Below are 14512 nucleotides of genomic sequence, written 5' to 3' on the forward strand. Positions count from 1 at the left end.
TTATAAAATCCCTATTTATTGGAGACCCTTGAAAAAATATTTTTATAAAATCCACGTTTATTGGAGGCTCTTGAAAAAATATTTTTATTAAATCCACGTTTATTGGAGGCTCTTGAAAAAATATTTTTATAAAATCCACGTTTTTGAAGACTCTTGAAAAATTATTGATTCTTTAAAAACAAATTTAAGAATATTCAAAATTTTTAAAAATTTTGAAGGAGATCCTTAATTTATTGGTTCTTAAAAAAATATTTTAATATTTTCAAATTTTTTTCACACTCGAACCAATAAAGAAATGTAGGAAACCTAATTCTTCCATTCCCGAAAAGGGACTTGTAAACCTTTGGGATCGGAGAATTGTTTGAAAGGGCTTTCTACATTTCTTCGTTTGTCGTGGTTATTGTAAAAGTTGACATATTTTTGGAGTTCAAAAAAATCCACTTTTCTGGATCTCTTTGGACTTGAAAATATTCGGTATTCCTCCCTTTGGTCTTGACTTTGTTTTTTTCTGAAAATCGAGTCCCATTTGTGGTCGCCCTTAGAGCCCTTCTAAATAAATTAAAAAATTCTCGTTTGAAAAAAAAAAATATAAAAAAACTTAATTCATAAAAAAATGAGAAAAGAGTGAATTTGAAAATAATTAAAAAATCGGAATTTTTCGAGTTGAAAAGAATTAAATATTCCTCGCTTTGGGGTTAAACATTTTTTTTCGGAGAACCATGTCGCAGTCGTTGTCGTCCTCAGAACCTTCGAAATAAATTTAACAATTTTGGTTTGGAAAAAATTAAAAAAAAAAAAACTTAATAAAAGAATAGACTGAGTTTGAAAATGATTAAAGAATCGAACATTGAAAAAAAAATTAAATTAAAAACTGGCAATAAACAACAAGTAAGTTCGGCCGGGTCAAACACTTCACCATTTGGAAGTAACTTGAAAAATTACGAAAAATACCATTATAACTTTATTCGGATGCTATGCGAAGATGTGGACCCGCATAAGTAATTTTTTGTAATGGTGTAGTACCCATTACTATCTTCAAATACGAAATTTGAAACAATTCTAAAATCATCAAAATACCCGAATAAATTGAGGTGCCATAATATGGGCGATATACGAAGACGTGGACCTGCCTACGAAATTTTTAGGCATACCTATTACCTATTACTATTACTTGATGGAGTGCACCAATATTATCCATTTTCGTACCTGACCTAGAACTGACGCAAATATTAGGATTTGCAAAGTTGGAGCAAAATCGGATTATCTTTTCTCTTTCTGTGCAGAAAATATATTTTTCTATGAAAATTTCGATCTTTTGTGGGGTGGTACCAGAAGGAGTGGGCCGATATTACTCATCTCCGAACTCGATCTAAGTTTGACAAAAATATTACTATATACCAAGATTCAACCAAACCTGATGTTCCCATCGAAGGTTATCGTGCGCAACAGCCAGACAGACGGACGGACATCGCTAGATCGACTCCAAATGCCCTGAAACGGATTTGGCCCAAAGAGACATAGGGTCTAAAACCGTTATATCGTTATTTCGTTGCTCAGCTATATGGCTGAGGGTAAAATAAGAATCGTAATTTTGGAACTTTTTTTGGTTTAAAATATATTTCAGTTTTTTTTTTGGGATTCATAAACATTCCTTTGAAAACACACCATTTTGGGCCTATTTAGGATACTTAAAAATCTAAGTTTCTAAAAACAACAGGATTTTTAAAAATATTAAAAATCTACGTTTCTGGGATTTTCTTTTTGGTCTGAAATATTTTTTTGTATTTTTGTTTTTAGTTTGAAAAATATTATTTGGGTGGCGAAACATTGTATGTATAGGTCCACGTTTTGGTATAGCTTCCATATAACGGTACCTCCCGATATTCGGTATTTTGGTGTTTTTTGCCACATTTTTTCGCGGATTTGTCTAAAAATTGGTATTTGTGTGTCCTAATGGCCCGGCCGAACTTAATGTTTTTTTATTTTATTTTTTTTTGGTTAGAAATATTTTTTCTATTTTTTTTAATTTGAAAAATATATAAAAAAAATTAAAAAAAATAGATTTTCGACCTTTTTGGGGATTCAAAACAATTATTTGAAAATCCACTTATTTGAGCCTATTTAGGATACGAAAAAATTTAATTTTTTGGAATTCTTAAAAAATTTTAAAAATCTACATTCTTGGGGCTTTTTTTGTGTTTGAAAAATTTTTCTTTATTTTTTTTTAGTTTGAAGAAAATATTTAAAAAAAATTGAAAAAAATAAGTTTTCGTTCTTTTTTGGGGTTTCAAAAAACCCGTAAATGCGTAAATATCCAAGTTTTTGGCATTTATTGGGTTTTGAAAAAAAAAAAAAAAACATAAAAATCTACGTTTCTGAGATATTTTGGTTTGATTTTTTTTTGTATTTTTATAGTTTGCAAAATATATTTTAAAACAAAAAAAGTTTTGGGCATTTTGGAAATTCATAAAAATTGCTTTGAAAACCGACCATTCTGGGTCTATGTAGGATACTCGTACGTAAAAATCCATCCAATCCAAATGCGTTTCTGGGATTTTTTTTCGGTTTGAAACATTTTTGTGTATTTTTTTTAGTTTGAAAAATTTGAAATATATTTTCAAAAAAACAAAAAATTAAGTTTTGGGCTTTTTGCCGATTCATTCATTCATTCTGGGCCTAACAGGATACGTAAAAATCCATGTTTTTAGGCCTTTTTTTTTGGGATTCATAAAAAAGTGTAAAACCTACGTTTCTGGGATTTTTTTTTGATTTGAAACATTTTTAATTTAAAGAATATATTTCAAAAAATAAAAAGAAAAAAATTAAAAAATGGGATTGGTTATTTTTAGTTGGAAAAATAAATTAAAAAAATAAAAATCCAGAGAAAATCGTGTTTTGGGCCTATTCAATGGGGATTCAAAAAAATTGATTTGAAACCCCACCTTTCTGTGGGATACGTAAACATCCAGGTTTTTGGGATTTGTAAAAAAATGTAAGAATCCTAGTTTTTGTGATTTTTTTCGGTTTCAAAATTATTTTTAGTATTTTTTGATCTGAGAAATATATTTTGATTTTTTTTAAAGAAAGAAAATTTACACAACACCAATTTACACCACAATAGTATGGAGGTTATATTAACTTTGTCATTCCGTTTGTAACACCTCGAAATATTTCCGTCCGTCTGTGGAAATCACTCTAGCTTCCGAAAGAAATAAAATAGGTTGATAAAATTTTACTCAAATGTATACTATGTCTGCAGGACTTTTGGTATTGAAAATGGGTCATGTAGGTCCACGTCTTCGTATAGCCCCCATATAACGGTTCCTCCCGATATGCGGTATGTTGATGATTTTAGCGACATTATTCACTGATTTTTTTTCAAGTTTCGCATTTAAATATTGTAATGACTTATGACAAAAGTTGCCTATGCAGGTCCACGTCGTCGTATAGACCCTAATAGAACGGCTACATTTGGTATTTTTAAGATGTTAACAGAATTTGTAACGGATTTTATTTTATTTATTTTTTTTAAATTACAAAATTTGTGGAGGGTATTCTATGTTCGGCCCGACTTTTTTACTCGTTTTAAGTTTGAAGAATATATTGCAAAAAAAAAAATCTAGAAAAAATTCACGTTTTGCTCCCACCATTCTATGTCTATCGTGGATGCGTAAAAATCCACCCTTTTTGGAATTTTTTGGATTCGTAAAAAATGTGAAATCAAGATTTCCGCGATTTTTTTGGTTTGAAATATTTTTCTGTTTTTTTTTTTTAGTTTAAAAAATTATTTCTAGAACAATCGAAAAATGTAATAAAATTTCTTTGAGAATCCACCATTTTGGGTCTGTGTAGGATACGCAAAAATCCATTATTTTTGGGTACCTATTTGTTTGGGATTTGTAAAAAAAGTAAAATCTACGTTTCGGGATTTATTTGTTTGGTTGGAAATATTTTTTCTATTTTTCTTTAATTTAATTTGAAAAATTATTAAAAACATAAAATAAACATAAGTTTTCGACCTATTTGGGGATGCAAAAAATTGCTTTGAAAATTCACTATTTTGAGCCTATTTAGGTAAGGATACGTAGAAATTTAATTTTTTTGAGTATTTTTTGGAATTCGTAAAAAAATTTCAAAATCTACATTCTTGGAGCTTTTTTTGGGTTTAAAAAATTTTCTTAATATTTTTTTTAGTTAAAATATAAATATATAAAATATTTTTAAAAAATTCCAAAAAAAGTTTTCTTACTTTTTGGGGTTTCAAAAAAAAAAAAAAAAAAAAAATGCTACGCAAAAATCTAAGTTTTTGGTTTTTTTTTTTTTTTTTGAAATTGGAAAAATATTTTAAAAATCTACATTCTTGGGGTTTTTTGGGTTTAAAAATTTTTTCTTATTTTTTTTTTTTTAGTTTGAAGAAAATATTTATTTATTTTTTTTTTAAATAAGTTTTCTTACTTTTTGGGGTTTCAAAAAATGCTGTGAACACCCACCATTCCGGGTCTATGTTGGGTACGTAAAAATCTACGTTTTTGGCATTTATTGGGTTGTGTAAAAAATTTACGTTTCTGAGATATTGTGGTGTGAAATATTTTTTTGTATTTTTATAGTTTGAAAAATATATTTGAAAAAAAAAAAACAGATTTGGGCCTTTTTGGAGATTCATAAAAATTGCTTTGAAAACTCACTATTTTGGTGCTGCTGATCCGTAATTCAAATCTTTGAGTATTTTCTTTTGGAATCGTAGGAAATTTAAAAATTTGACGTTCTTGGGATTTTTTTTTGGTTCGAAAAAAATGTTCCGATATTTTTTTTTAGTTTGAAGAATATTTTAAAAAACAACAAAAACTGCAAGTTTTGGATCTTTTTGGAGATTCATAAAAATGCGTTTCTGGGATTTTTTTCGATTTGAAACATTTTTGTGTATTTTTTTAGTTTTAAAAATTTGAAATATATTTTCAAAAAATTCCAAAAAAAAAATCAAGTTTTGGGCCTTTTTGGTTATTCGTGTAATTGCTTGAAAAATCTGTCATTCTGGGCCTAGCAGGATACGTAAAAATCCATGTTTTTGGGCCTTTTTTTTTGGGATTCAAAAAAAAAGTGTAAGATCTACATTTCTGGGATTCTCGGGGATTCATAAAAATTGCTTTCAAAACCCACCATTCTGGGCCTATGTAGGATAAAAAATCCATGTTTTCGGGCATTTTTTAGGATTTGTAAAAAAATAAAAATCCCAGTTTTTGTGACTTTTTTCGGTTTAAAATTATTTGGGTATTTTTTGGTAAGTTTTTTTTTATAATTTTTTTAAAAAGCAAAAGTCTACGCTCTTTGGCCCTTTTTTCGTTGTGATTTTTTTTTTGGATTTATAAAAAAAATATGAATCGTAGATTTTGGGACTTTTATTCGGTTTGAATTTATTTGGGTATTTTTTGGCCTATTTTTTTTATTTTTTTTAATAATAAAAATCTACGTTCTTCAGCCTTTTTTTGGTGTGGAATATTTTTTCTTGTAATTTTTAGATTTTTCAGAAAAATTTTTCGAAAAATTTGTTCGCAGATTATGGTTAAAAAATATTAAAAATTCCATTTTTTTATTTTTTTTTATAAAAATATATAATTTATTTGATTCAATACCATTAAAGCTAAATGAAGCTGGCAAAGCTAAGAAATAACTAAAACTAAAATTATTTTGCAAAGAATTACAGCTATTTTTTTAAAACCTAGACATAATTGTATCACAGTTGGAAATGTTGAGGATTTGAAATTAAAAAAAGGAAAAAAAACATTAAAGCGTTTAAATAACTAAAGCTGTAATAAATGTCAAGCTAGGAGGAAGTTTAGCAGCTATTCGAAAGCAAATTAAAAAGCTTGGATAATTATTTTGGGGGGGGGGGGGGGGGGGGGGGGATACATTGCACGTTGACTGATCTCTGGAACTCGTCTCTCTGTCTGTCTCTCTCTCTCTCTCTCTCTCTCTCCGGAATGATGGTTTCTTAAAACGGTCTCAAGGTGGATAATAACGGCTGTTGGGCAGGCGGAAATCCAGTGGAAATGGTAGCAGCCGTTGTCGTTGCTGCTCCTGATGGCAGAGCCACCGAAGAGTGAACGGTGGATAACATCCGAATTCCAGCCGATAAAGTGGTCGGTGGTATGTAGGGAATGTTGCTGGCTGTGTTGTGACTTGTGGTGCTGAGGCTGCTGCTGCTGATGGGGCCATTAACACCACGATAGAGGCTATGACTGCTGCTGCCACCAGCCGTTGAAGGTAAACGGGAAATAGTGTTGAGCAGTAGACTTTGTTGCCCCGCCATCGATGATGAAGATGCAACGGATATCGAAGATTTCACATCAATTGCAGATGCCATTGAACCACCACTGGCCATCGTGGAAGAGCCAGACGAAGCTACAGCTGCCGCTGGAAATTGTGTCATCTGTAACGGTCGATATTGACATTTTTTGGCATGAGTTCGCATATTACTCGATTGGGTAAATGCCTGATTACAATTCGGATGTGGACAGACATAGGGCTTGCAACCGGTATGATAGTTCAGGTGAGTCTTCAGATGATGCTTCTTGGTGAATGCCTTCGGGCAGATGGGACAATTGAATGGCTTAATGCCCGAATGCAGACGATGATGTAGGGTCATATTACTGCGATCGGCAAATGATTTACCACAAACGGAACATTGATATGGCTTTTCGCCACTATGCGTGCGCATGTGTTGCTTCAGCAGCATTTTGCGCGAAAAACGTTTGCCACACTCCGCACATTTGTGAGGCTTGACACCGGTATGAATGCGCACATGCATATTAAAGGCCACACGTTGATTGAACGATTTCGGACAGTACGGACATTCGTATTCCTTTTTATTGCGATGGATTTTCATGTGACTGCTCAGGTACCCCTTGTCGTTGAATGTCTTGCCACATTCCGGACATTCAGCCGCAAATTCTTTGGTTCCCCGATGCACCGACAAGTGGTATTTGTAGTTGCGCAGCTGGGAAAAGCCCTTGCCGCAGTCAGTGCACTCGTAGCGCGGTGATTTGTGGGTTTTCTCATGGGCCTGGAAGAGGGGAAGAAGAAAAAGGGAGATTTTTAGTAATTTAGGAGAAACAAATTTTTATGTGAATCTTAAACTATCAAAATACATAGGCCACATAGGGCCAACATTTCTAGGCGCCTTTTTAAGCTACACCAAAGTCTAAATTTTTAATTTTTTTGGAATAGAAAAAAATCTATTTTTTGGGGCCTTTTTTGGAATACTAAAAGAATTTAGAAGACTTCACGAGCCTTTTTTAATTCCAAAAATTATTAAGAATTCAAATGTTGATGCCTGCTTGGATCTTCAAAAAATTGTAAAAAAATACATTTTTGAGACCTGCGATTTCAGAAAATAATCTGAAAAATTCCACATCCTAAAAAAATCACATTTTGGTGATTTCTTGAATTTTGAAAAAAAAAAAAAAATACATTTCTGAAACCTTTTTGGATTTCAGGAAAAAAAATCTGAAAAATCTTTGGTTCTGTTCTGCTTTGGGAATTCAGGAAAATATTAAAAAGTCCATGTTTATGTTTTGAAAAATGTGTATATAATTTCAGTTTTAAAAAAAAACCTATTTTTGGGTTTTTGAAATTCACCTCAACCTTTCTAGGCGTCTTTGAAGTTAAACAAAAAATGTTGGGGCATTTTGGGAATTAAAAAAACAACAATTAAAAATCTTCTTTTTGGGCCCTTAAGAGATCCTAAAATTCGATGTGATTTTTAATTCCTAAAAATCACATTTTGATGCCTTTTTGGATTTTTAAAAAAATCTTAAAAAATACACTTGTGAGATCAATGGGATTTCAAAAAAATATCTGAAAAATGCCAATGATTCGAACTCTTTATAACCCTAAAAAATTCACATTTTTGGATTTTTAAAAAAAATATATAAAACTAAATTTTTGAGCTTTTCTGAGTTTATAGAAAAAATCTGGAAATTGTTAAAAAAGCCACATTTTGAAAAATGCAAATAAACTTCTGTAAACTTCTGGGATTTCAGAAAAGATTGAAAAATCCACGGTTTCAAGCTCTTTTGGAATTCGTAAAAAATAATAAAAAAATCCATTGATTTATTAAAAAAAGCCACATATTTGAAAAATTCCATGGTTCCGTTTTTTTGTATTTCTAAAAAACCCTAAAATATTCAGATCTTAGCGATCTTCGCAAAAAAAAAATAAATAAATAAAAAAATGTGTTTCTGCTTCGTAAAACTGTTTTAAAACATCATATTCTTGGTTATTTTTAATTTCTAAAATAAAACCTAAAAAATCAGATTTTTTAAGTTTTCGGTTTTTTTTTTTTTTTGGAAAAAATATATAAAACAAACTTGTTTCGGTCTCCGGACTTATTTTGGGTCTCCGGTTTATGGCTAATATTCTTTAACATTTAACGTGTCAATAAATCTTTTGTGTCTTGTACCATCGCTCGTTACCGTGATACTGGCAGCTGGTAGCGTAGCCCGACGTCAATGAAGTGGACAAAGTAGAAGAAAACAGCAACATCAGCAGAAATGGTTCGAGAAGTAAAGAAGCGATCGAAACGTGGCCGCGTCGCAGTGGCCGAAAAATGACTCGTGAGCTGAACATATCGCAATATTCCGTTCGGCAAATATTTAAAAATAAGGTCGGGGTAAAGCCATTGAAATACCAAAAAGTGCAAGAACTTACACCGCAACAGAAAGAAAATAGACTCAAAAGAACTAAAGAGTTGCTTCGCTTGGCCGAAAGTGGTGAACTGTCGAATTTGGAATTTTTTCCGCTGGTTTATTCGAGATATAAATGCCGATATTTAATATTTTTTTCAGTGGAATTTTTAAGTATTTTTTCGAAGTTGTTTCAGGAATGCCAGCATATTTTTTTAGACTTGTTCATGGGATTTTTTACAACTTTATTTCTGGAGGGGGATAAAGACCTATAATTCAGTTTTTTTTGTGAAATTGTTGGGGAATTTTTAAGATTTTTTAGGAAGAAAGGCTTTGTTGTGATCATGTATTTAAAGACCCCTAAAGATTTTTTTCTAGAAACTATCAGAGTTATAGGCGGAGATTTTCAAATTATTTTTTTTTGGGAAGTATCAGAGATGTTGGTCGTTAATATTTTTTTTATAATTTTTCTATAGCTGAGCTATAATCGCTTAAGAATTTTTTTCGCTGGTATACATTTTTAAGTCTTAAGAATTTTACCGAAATCATTTCAGGATATCAACTTGATTTTTTTTTAATTTTTTTTCGTGGGATTTTTACAACTTTATTTCTGGAGGGGGATAAAGACCCATAATCCTTTTTTTGTGAAGTTGTCGGGGAATTTTTAAGATTTTTTAGAAAGAAGGCTAAATTTGTACTGATCATGCATTTAAAGACCCCTAAAGAGTTTTTTTTCAGAACCTATCAGAGTTTTAGGCGTAGATTTTCCAATTATTTTTTGGGAAATATCAGAGATGTTGGCCGTTAATACTTTTTTATAATTCTTCTAAGGAACTCTCTGAGCTATAATCGCTTAAGATTTTTTTTCGCAGCTTTAAATTTTTAAGTCTTAAGAATTTTACCGAAATTATTTCAGGAATGGGCATTGAAATCTTTTTTATTTTTTTTTTCATGGGATTTTTTACAACTTTTTCCTGAAGAGGGATACGGATCTATAATTCGGTTCTTTAAGAAATTGCCGGGGAATTTTTAGGATTTTTTAGAAAGAAGGCTAAATTTGTAGTGATCATTCATTTAAAGAGACCTCCAGATGCTATAAGGGTTATAGGCGAAGATTTCCAAGACTTTTTGAGAAGAATTTGTCGAGGAATTTTTAAGATTTTTTTGAAAGAAGGCTACATTTGTAAATATCTTGCATTTAAGAACCTCTAAAGAGTTTTTTTCCAGAACCTATCAGAGTTTTAGGCGGAGATTTTCCAATTATTTTTTGGGAAATATCTGAGATGTTGGCCGTTAATATTTTTTTTATAATTTTTCTAAGGAACTATTTAAGCTATAACCATTTAAGATTTTTTTCGCAGCTATAAATTTTTAACTTTTAAGAATTTTATGGAAATTATTTCAGAAATGTCCACTTGATTTTTTTTAATTTTTTTTCGTGGTATTTTTTGCTACTTTCTTCTGGAGGGGGATAAAGACCTATAATCCTGTTTTTTTTTTCTTGTGAAATTGTCGGGGAAATTTTAATATTTTTTAGAAGAAAGGCTAAATTTGTTAAGACCATGAATTTAAAGACCCCTGAAGAGTTTTTTTTTCCAGAAACTATCAGAGTTATAGGCGGAGGATTTCCAATTATTTTTTGGGAAATTGGGATTTTTACAACATTATTTTCTGGAGGGTGGATAAAAACCTATAATCCTGTTTTTTTTTTTTGTGAAATTGTCGGGAAATTTTTAAGATTTTTTAGAAGAAAGGCTAAATTTGTTGTGATTGTTAATTTAAAGACCCTTAAAGAGTTTGTTCCAGAACCTATCAGAGTTATAGGCGGAGATTTTCGAATTTTTTTTAGGAAATATCAGAGATTTTGGCCGTAATTTTTTTATAATTTTTCTAAGGAACTCTCTGAGCTATAATCGCTTAAGATTTTTTTTCGCAGCTATAATTTTTTAAGTCTTAAGAATTTTACCGAAATTATTTCAGGATATCCTGAACTTGATTTTTTATGGGATTTCTTGCAACTTTTTCTGGATGGGGATTAAGACTTACAGTCCTGTTTTTTAAGAATTTGTTGGGGAATTTTTAAGATTTTTTTGAAGAAGGCTAAAATTGTTGTGACCGTGAAGTTAAAGACCCTTGAAGAGTTTTCTTCCAGAACCTATCATTTTTTTGGGAAATAACAGAGATGTTGTTCGTTAATTTTTTAATAATTTTTCTAAGGAACTCTCCGAGCTATACTCGCTTAAGATTTTTTTTTTCGCAGCTATACATTTATAAGTCTTAAGAATTTTACCGAAATTATTTCAGGTTATCAACTTGATTTTTTTTTCAAAATTTTTTCATGGGATTTCTTGCAACTTTTTTCTGGAGGGAGATAAAAGTTTATAATCCGGTTCTTAAAAAAATTGTCGGGGATTTTTTAAGATTTTTTTAGAAAGAAGGCTAAATTTGTAGTGATCGTGCATTTAAAGAGACCTTCAGAACCTATCAGAGTTATAGGCGAAGATTTTCAAGATTTTTTGGGATATATCAGAGATGTTGGCGGTTAATATTTTTTAATAATTTTTCTAAGGAACTCTCTGAGCTATAATCGCTTAAGATTTTTTTCGGAGCTATATATTTTTAAGTCTTAAGAATTTTACTGAAATTATTTCAGGAATGTCAACTTGATTTTTTTTTTCACATTTTTTTTATGGGATTTCTTGCAACTTTTTTCTGGAGCGGAATAAAAATCTATAATCCGGTTCTTTAAAAAATGTCGAGGAATTTTTACGATTTTTGAAAAATATGGCTAAGTTGGTTTTGAACTTGAATTTTCTTCAGGAGCTTTTTCCGAAAACTATCAGAGTTATAGGCGGAGATTTTCGAATTTTTTTTATAAAATTTCTAGGCGGAGATTTTCGAATTTTTTTTCTGAGAAATTTCAGATATGTTGGGCGTTAATTTTTTTTATAATTTTTCTACGGAACTATCTGATCTGCAAACATTTGCAATTTTTTTTTTTGTTTTTTTTTTCGAAGCTAAAAAATTTTAAATTTTGCGATATTTTCTCAAGGACTATAAAGGGATTCTTTAAGAATTTCTTCTAGGATCAACAGAGCTATTGCCGCGAATTTTTAAGATTTTTTTTTGTATTTTTTATTGAAATTTTGGGAATTTGTTTTCTCTTACCTGCAATGTCTGCGAACATCCAAAAACCTTATCACATATCCGACATTTATAGCTGATCTCCTCCGAATTATTGGAGATGGTGCCACGACTCTCAAACAACGAGGCCATATGAGTAGATGCCGCCACTGTGGCTTTGCCCGCATTCAAATGAATATTTGTCACCGAAGTTAGCGAAATATTTGAAGACGATAAGAGGACATCTTTTTGTACCTTGGAATGATATGAACTGCTGGAGCTGATTGTCGAAGCTGTGGGTGATAATATGGGACTCTTGTAGGCGTAGCCGACGGCATTTGTGTGGGGTGCCTTGTAATAGGTATCCAAACATTCGGCACAATCCAAGCGAGAGCAGAGATATTTTGTTGGTGTAGTTGTTGCTGTCGCCGGCTGACAATGTGTGGTTGATTGTGTTGTGAGAGATGTGGGGGTGGGTGGTGTCAGGGGGCTTTGTGTGGGGTTTGATTTTTGCGCATTGTTGTTGTTCAAAACATAGGGGGCAAAATAACGCTTTTGATAGGAGGTGGAGGAGGGGACGGAGACTGGGGAGCGTTGCAGTTGTGGTATTTGGTTATAAAGTCCCGCCATCACTGCCGGTGTTGCTGGGCCGGCCGAGAACATGTGCGGCAAAAATTGGGCATAGAATTTTTGTGCCGCCACCGCAGCCAAAATGTTGGAATGTATTGCGGGATAGGAGAAATTCGGGGTGCCATAGGGAAAATCCATGCCAGAATTTGGGTTGTTGGCCGAGAGGTTTGTTCCTGTTGCCTTGGTCTTGGATAAATCCAAAATATCTGTGACTGCCGAAAGCGAGGCCTTTGTGGCCACCGGAGCATAAAGTTTGGGACTGCTGGGAGGGGTATCCTGGGTAAGAGAACTGCTGGAGGTTTGAGGCGATTGAGAGGGTTTGGGTTTTTCTGGCGAATCACCTAGTATCCGTTGTATACTAAAATCGGTAACGTTGACACCGACGGCACCGGCCGCCGGAGTATTGCCATCCGTTTCGTTTTTCATGGCTTGCGTTTCGGATTTTTGATAGGCCGACATTTCGAATTGTTGCAAACGTTGTAACAGCGATTGTTTGTAACCCATTCTCAGCTCATGCATAACAAGAGCCAAGTAAGCGATTTTTTTCCGATCAAACTCAGAATCAAGACACAATTTTTTAATTTTCTATTTTTTTTGAATTCTCAATTTTTTATTTTTTTTTAAAATTTTATTTTTCAAATTTCTTTCTTTGTTTTTATTTTCAAAATTTTTTTTTGGTATTTTTTTCTACGGATCTCTACACTTCACCACTTTCGTATCAGCCGTTCTCTGTGTGTCGTTACGGTTTCACGTCAAATCTCGTTATGATCCCTTGGAGCATTGTTATGACACTTACATCAATTCCAGTCACAGCTGATACCAAGATCAGCTAATTTTTGTTGTTGTTTCTTTATCCAGCTTCTCTTCTCAGCTAGCTAGGCAATCATAAACAAGTTTGTATGTGTGTGTGTGTTGTTGGGAGTGGTGGAGCACAGCACACATTTGATCTTGGCTCAAACATCTTACCAATGGTCAAGTGTTATACATTCATTCATGCGTACAACGGTTGTATGTATGGGTGTGTGTGTGAGAGTTCCGTTGTTGTTGTTCGTTAATTTAAGCCATATTTGATAACTCTCATTCTCTTGGTTTTTTTTTTTTTTTTTTGGCTAAAATCAACCACCCCTCGAAAGTGAAGAAGGCGTTACCATTATTTGGCCAATAACAGACGATCAATTGGGTAAACACTTATGTTTTGGGCCACACTCATACACACACATATACCGCAAGACAGGTGTAAGCCTGGGTTATTGCTATGCTCAACAGGTGGCAGGAGAGTTGCCGATCACCAAAACTCTACTGGGATTTAATTGGTTTATTTTGTTCTCATTCCATCTCTGAATATGCGTGATTTTGCTCTCACTCTCTCCCTCTCACTCTCTCGGTTTAGTTAAAGGGGGATTTCTCAGAATATGCGATACAAAATCGAATAAGCGGCTACTGGACAGTAGCATTTCGAAAAAATAGATTTTTTTACTTAAATTTTATTTTTTTAATTTATTTTTTTTTTCAATCTCAAATTTTAATATTTAAACTTTAATTTTATTTTTTTTTAATTTAATTTTTTTTAATTTGAATTATTTACAAATTTTAATTTTTATAATTTTATTTTTTTTAAATCCACGTATGTTGGTTTTCCTACTAAGATTTATTTTTTTTAATTTAATTTTTTTCAATTTGAATTATTTATAAATTTTAATTTTTATAATTTAATTTTTTTTTAAATCCTCATTTGTTGGTTTTCCTACTAAGATTTTTTTTTAAAAATCCACATTCCTACTAAGTTTTAATTTTTTAGAATTCCACGTCTGTTGGCATTCCTTCTAAATTTTAATTTTCCTTTATTTTTTTTAAATTTATTTTTTTTCGATATTTTTTTAATTTTCTTTTAATGTATATAAATATTTTTAAAATTTAATTTTTTTTTTTGAAAAATCTCTGGTTGTTGACTCGCATCCTAAATTTTTTTTTTTTTAAATATCTTTAAATTTTAGTTCCTTAAATTTAATTTCCTTTAATATTCTTTAATATTTAATTTTTTAAACATCCACGACTATTGGCTTTCCTCCTAAATTTTA

At 31.6% G+C, this 14512-nt stretch overlaps 1 protein-coding gene across 1 annotated transcript; it reads right to left on the reverse strand.

The window, feature by feature from the left end:
* Positions 1-5989: 5989 nt before the first annotated feature.
* On the reverse strand, positions 5990-13022 carry LOC101889552 (zinc finger and BTB domain-containing protein 24). The gene is made up of 2 exons (XM_005189259.2): positions 11850-13022; positions 5990-7060 (listed from the first exon to the last, which is right to left on the reverse strand). Exons 1-2 carry the CDS (start codon positions 12951-12953, stop codon positions 5990-5992), a joined length of 2175 nt encoding a protein of 724 aa, XP_005189316.2. The 5' UTR covers positions 12954-13022.
* Positions 13023-14512: the final 1490 nt, after the last annotated feature.

The sequence above is a fragment of the Musca domestica genome, unplaced genomic scaffold, assembly GCF_030504385.1.
Source record: "Musca domestica strain aabys unplaced genomic scaffold, Musca_domestica.polishedcontigs.V.1.1 7, whole genome shotgun sequence".
NCBI classification, from domain to species: Eukaryota; Metazoa; Arthropoda; class Insecta; order Diptera; family Muscidae; genus Musca; species Musca domestica.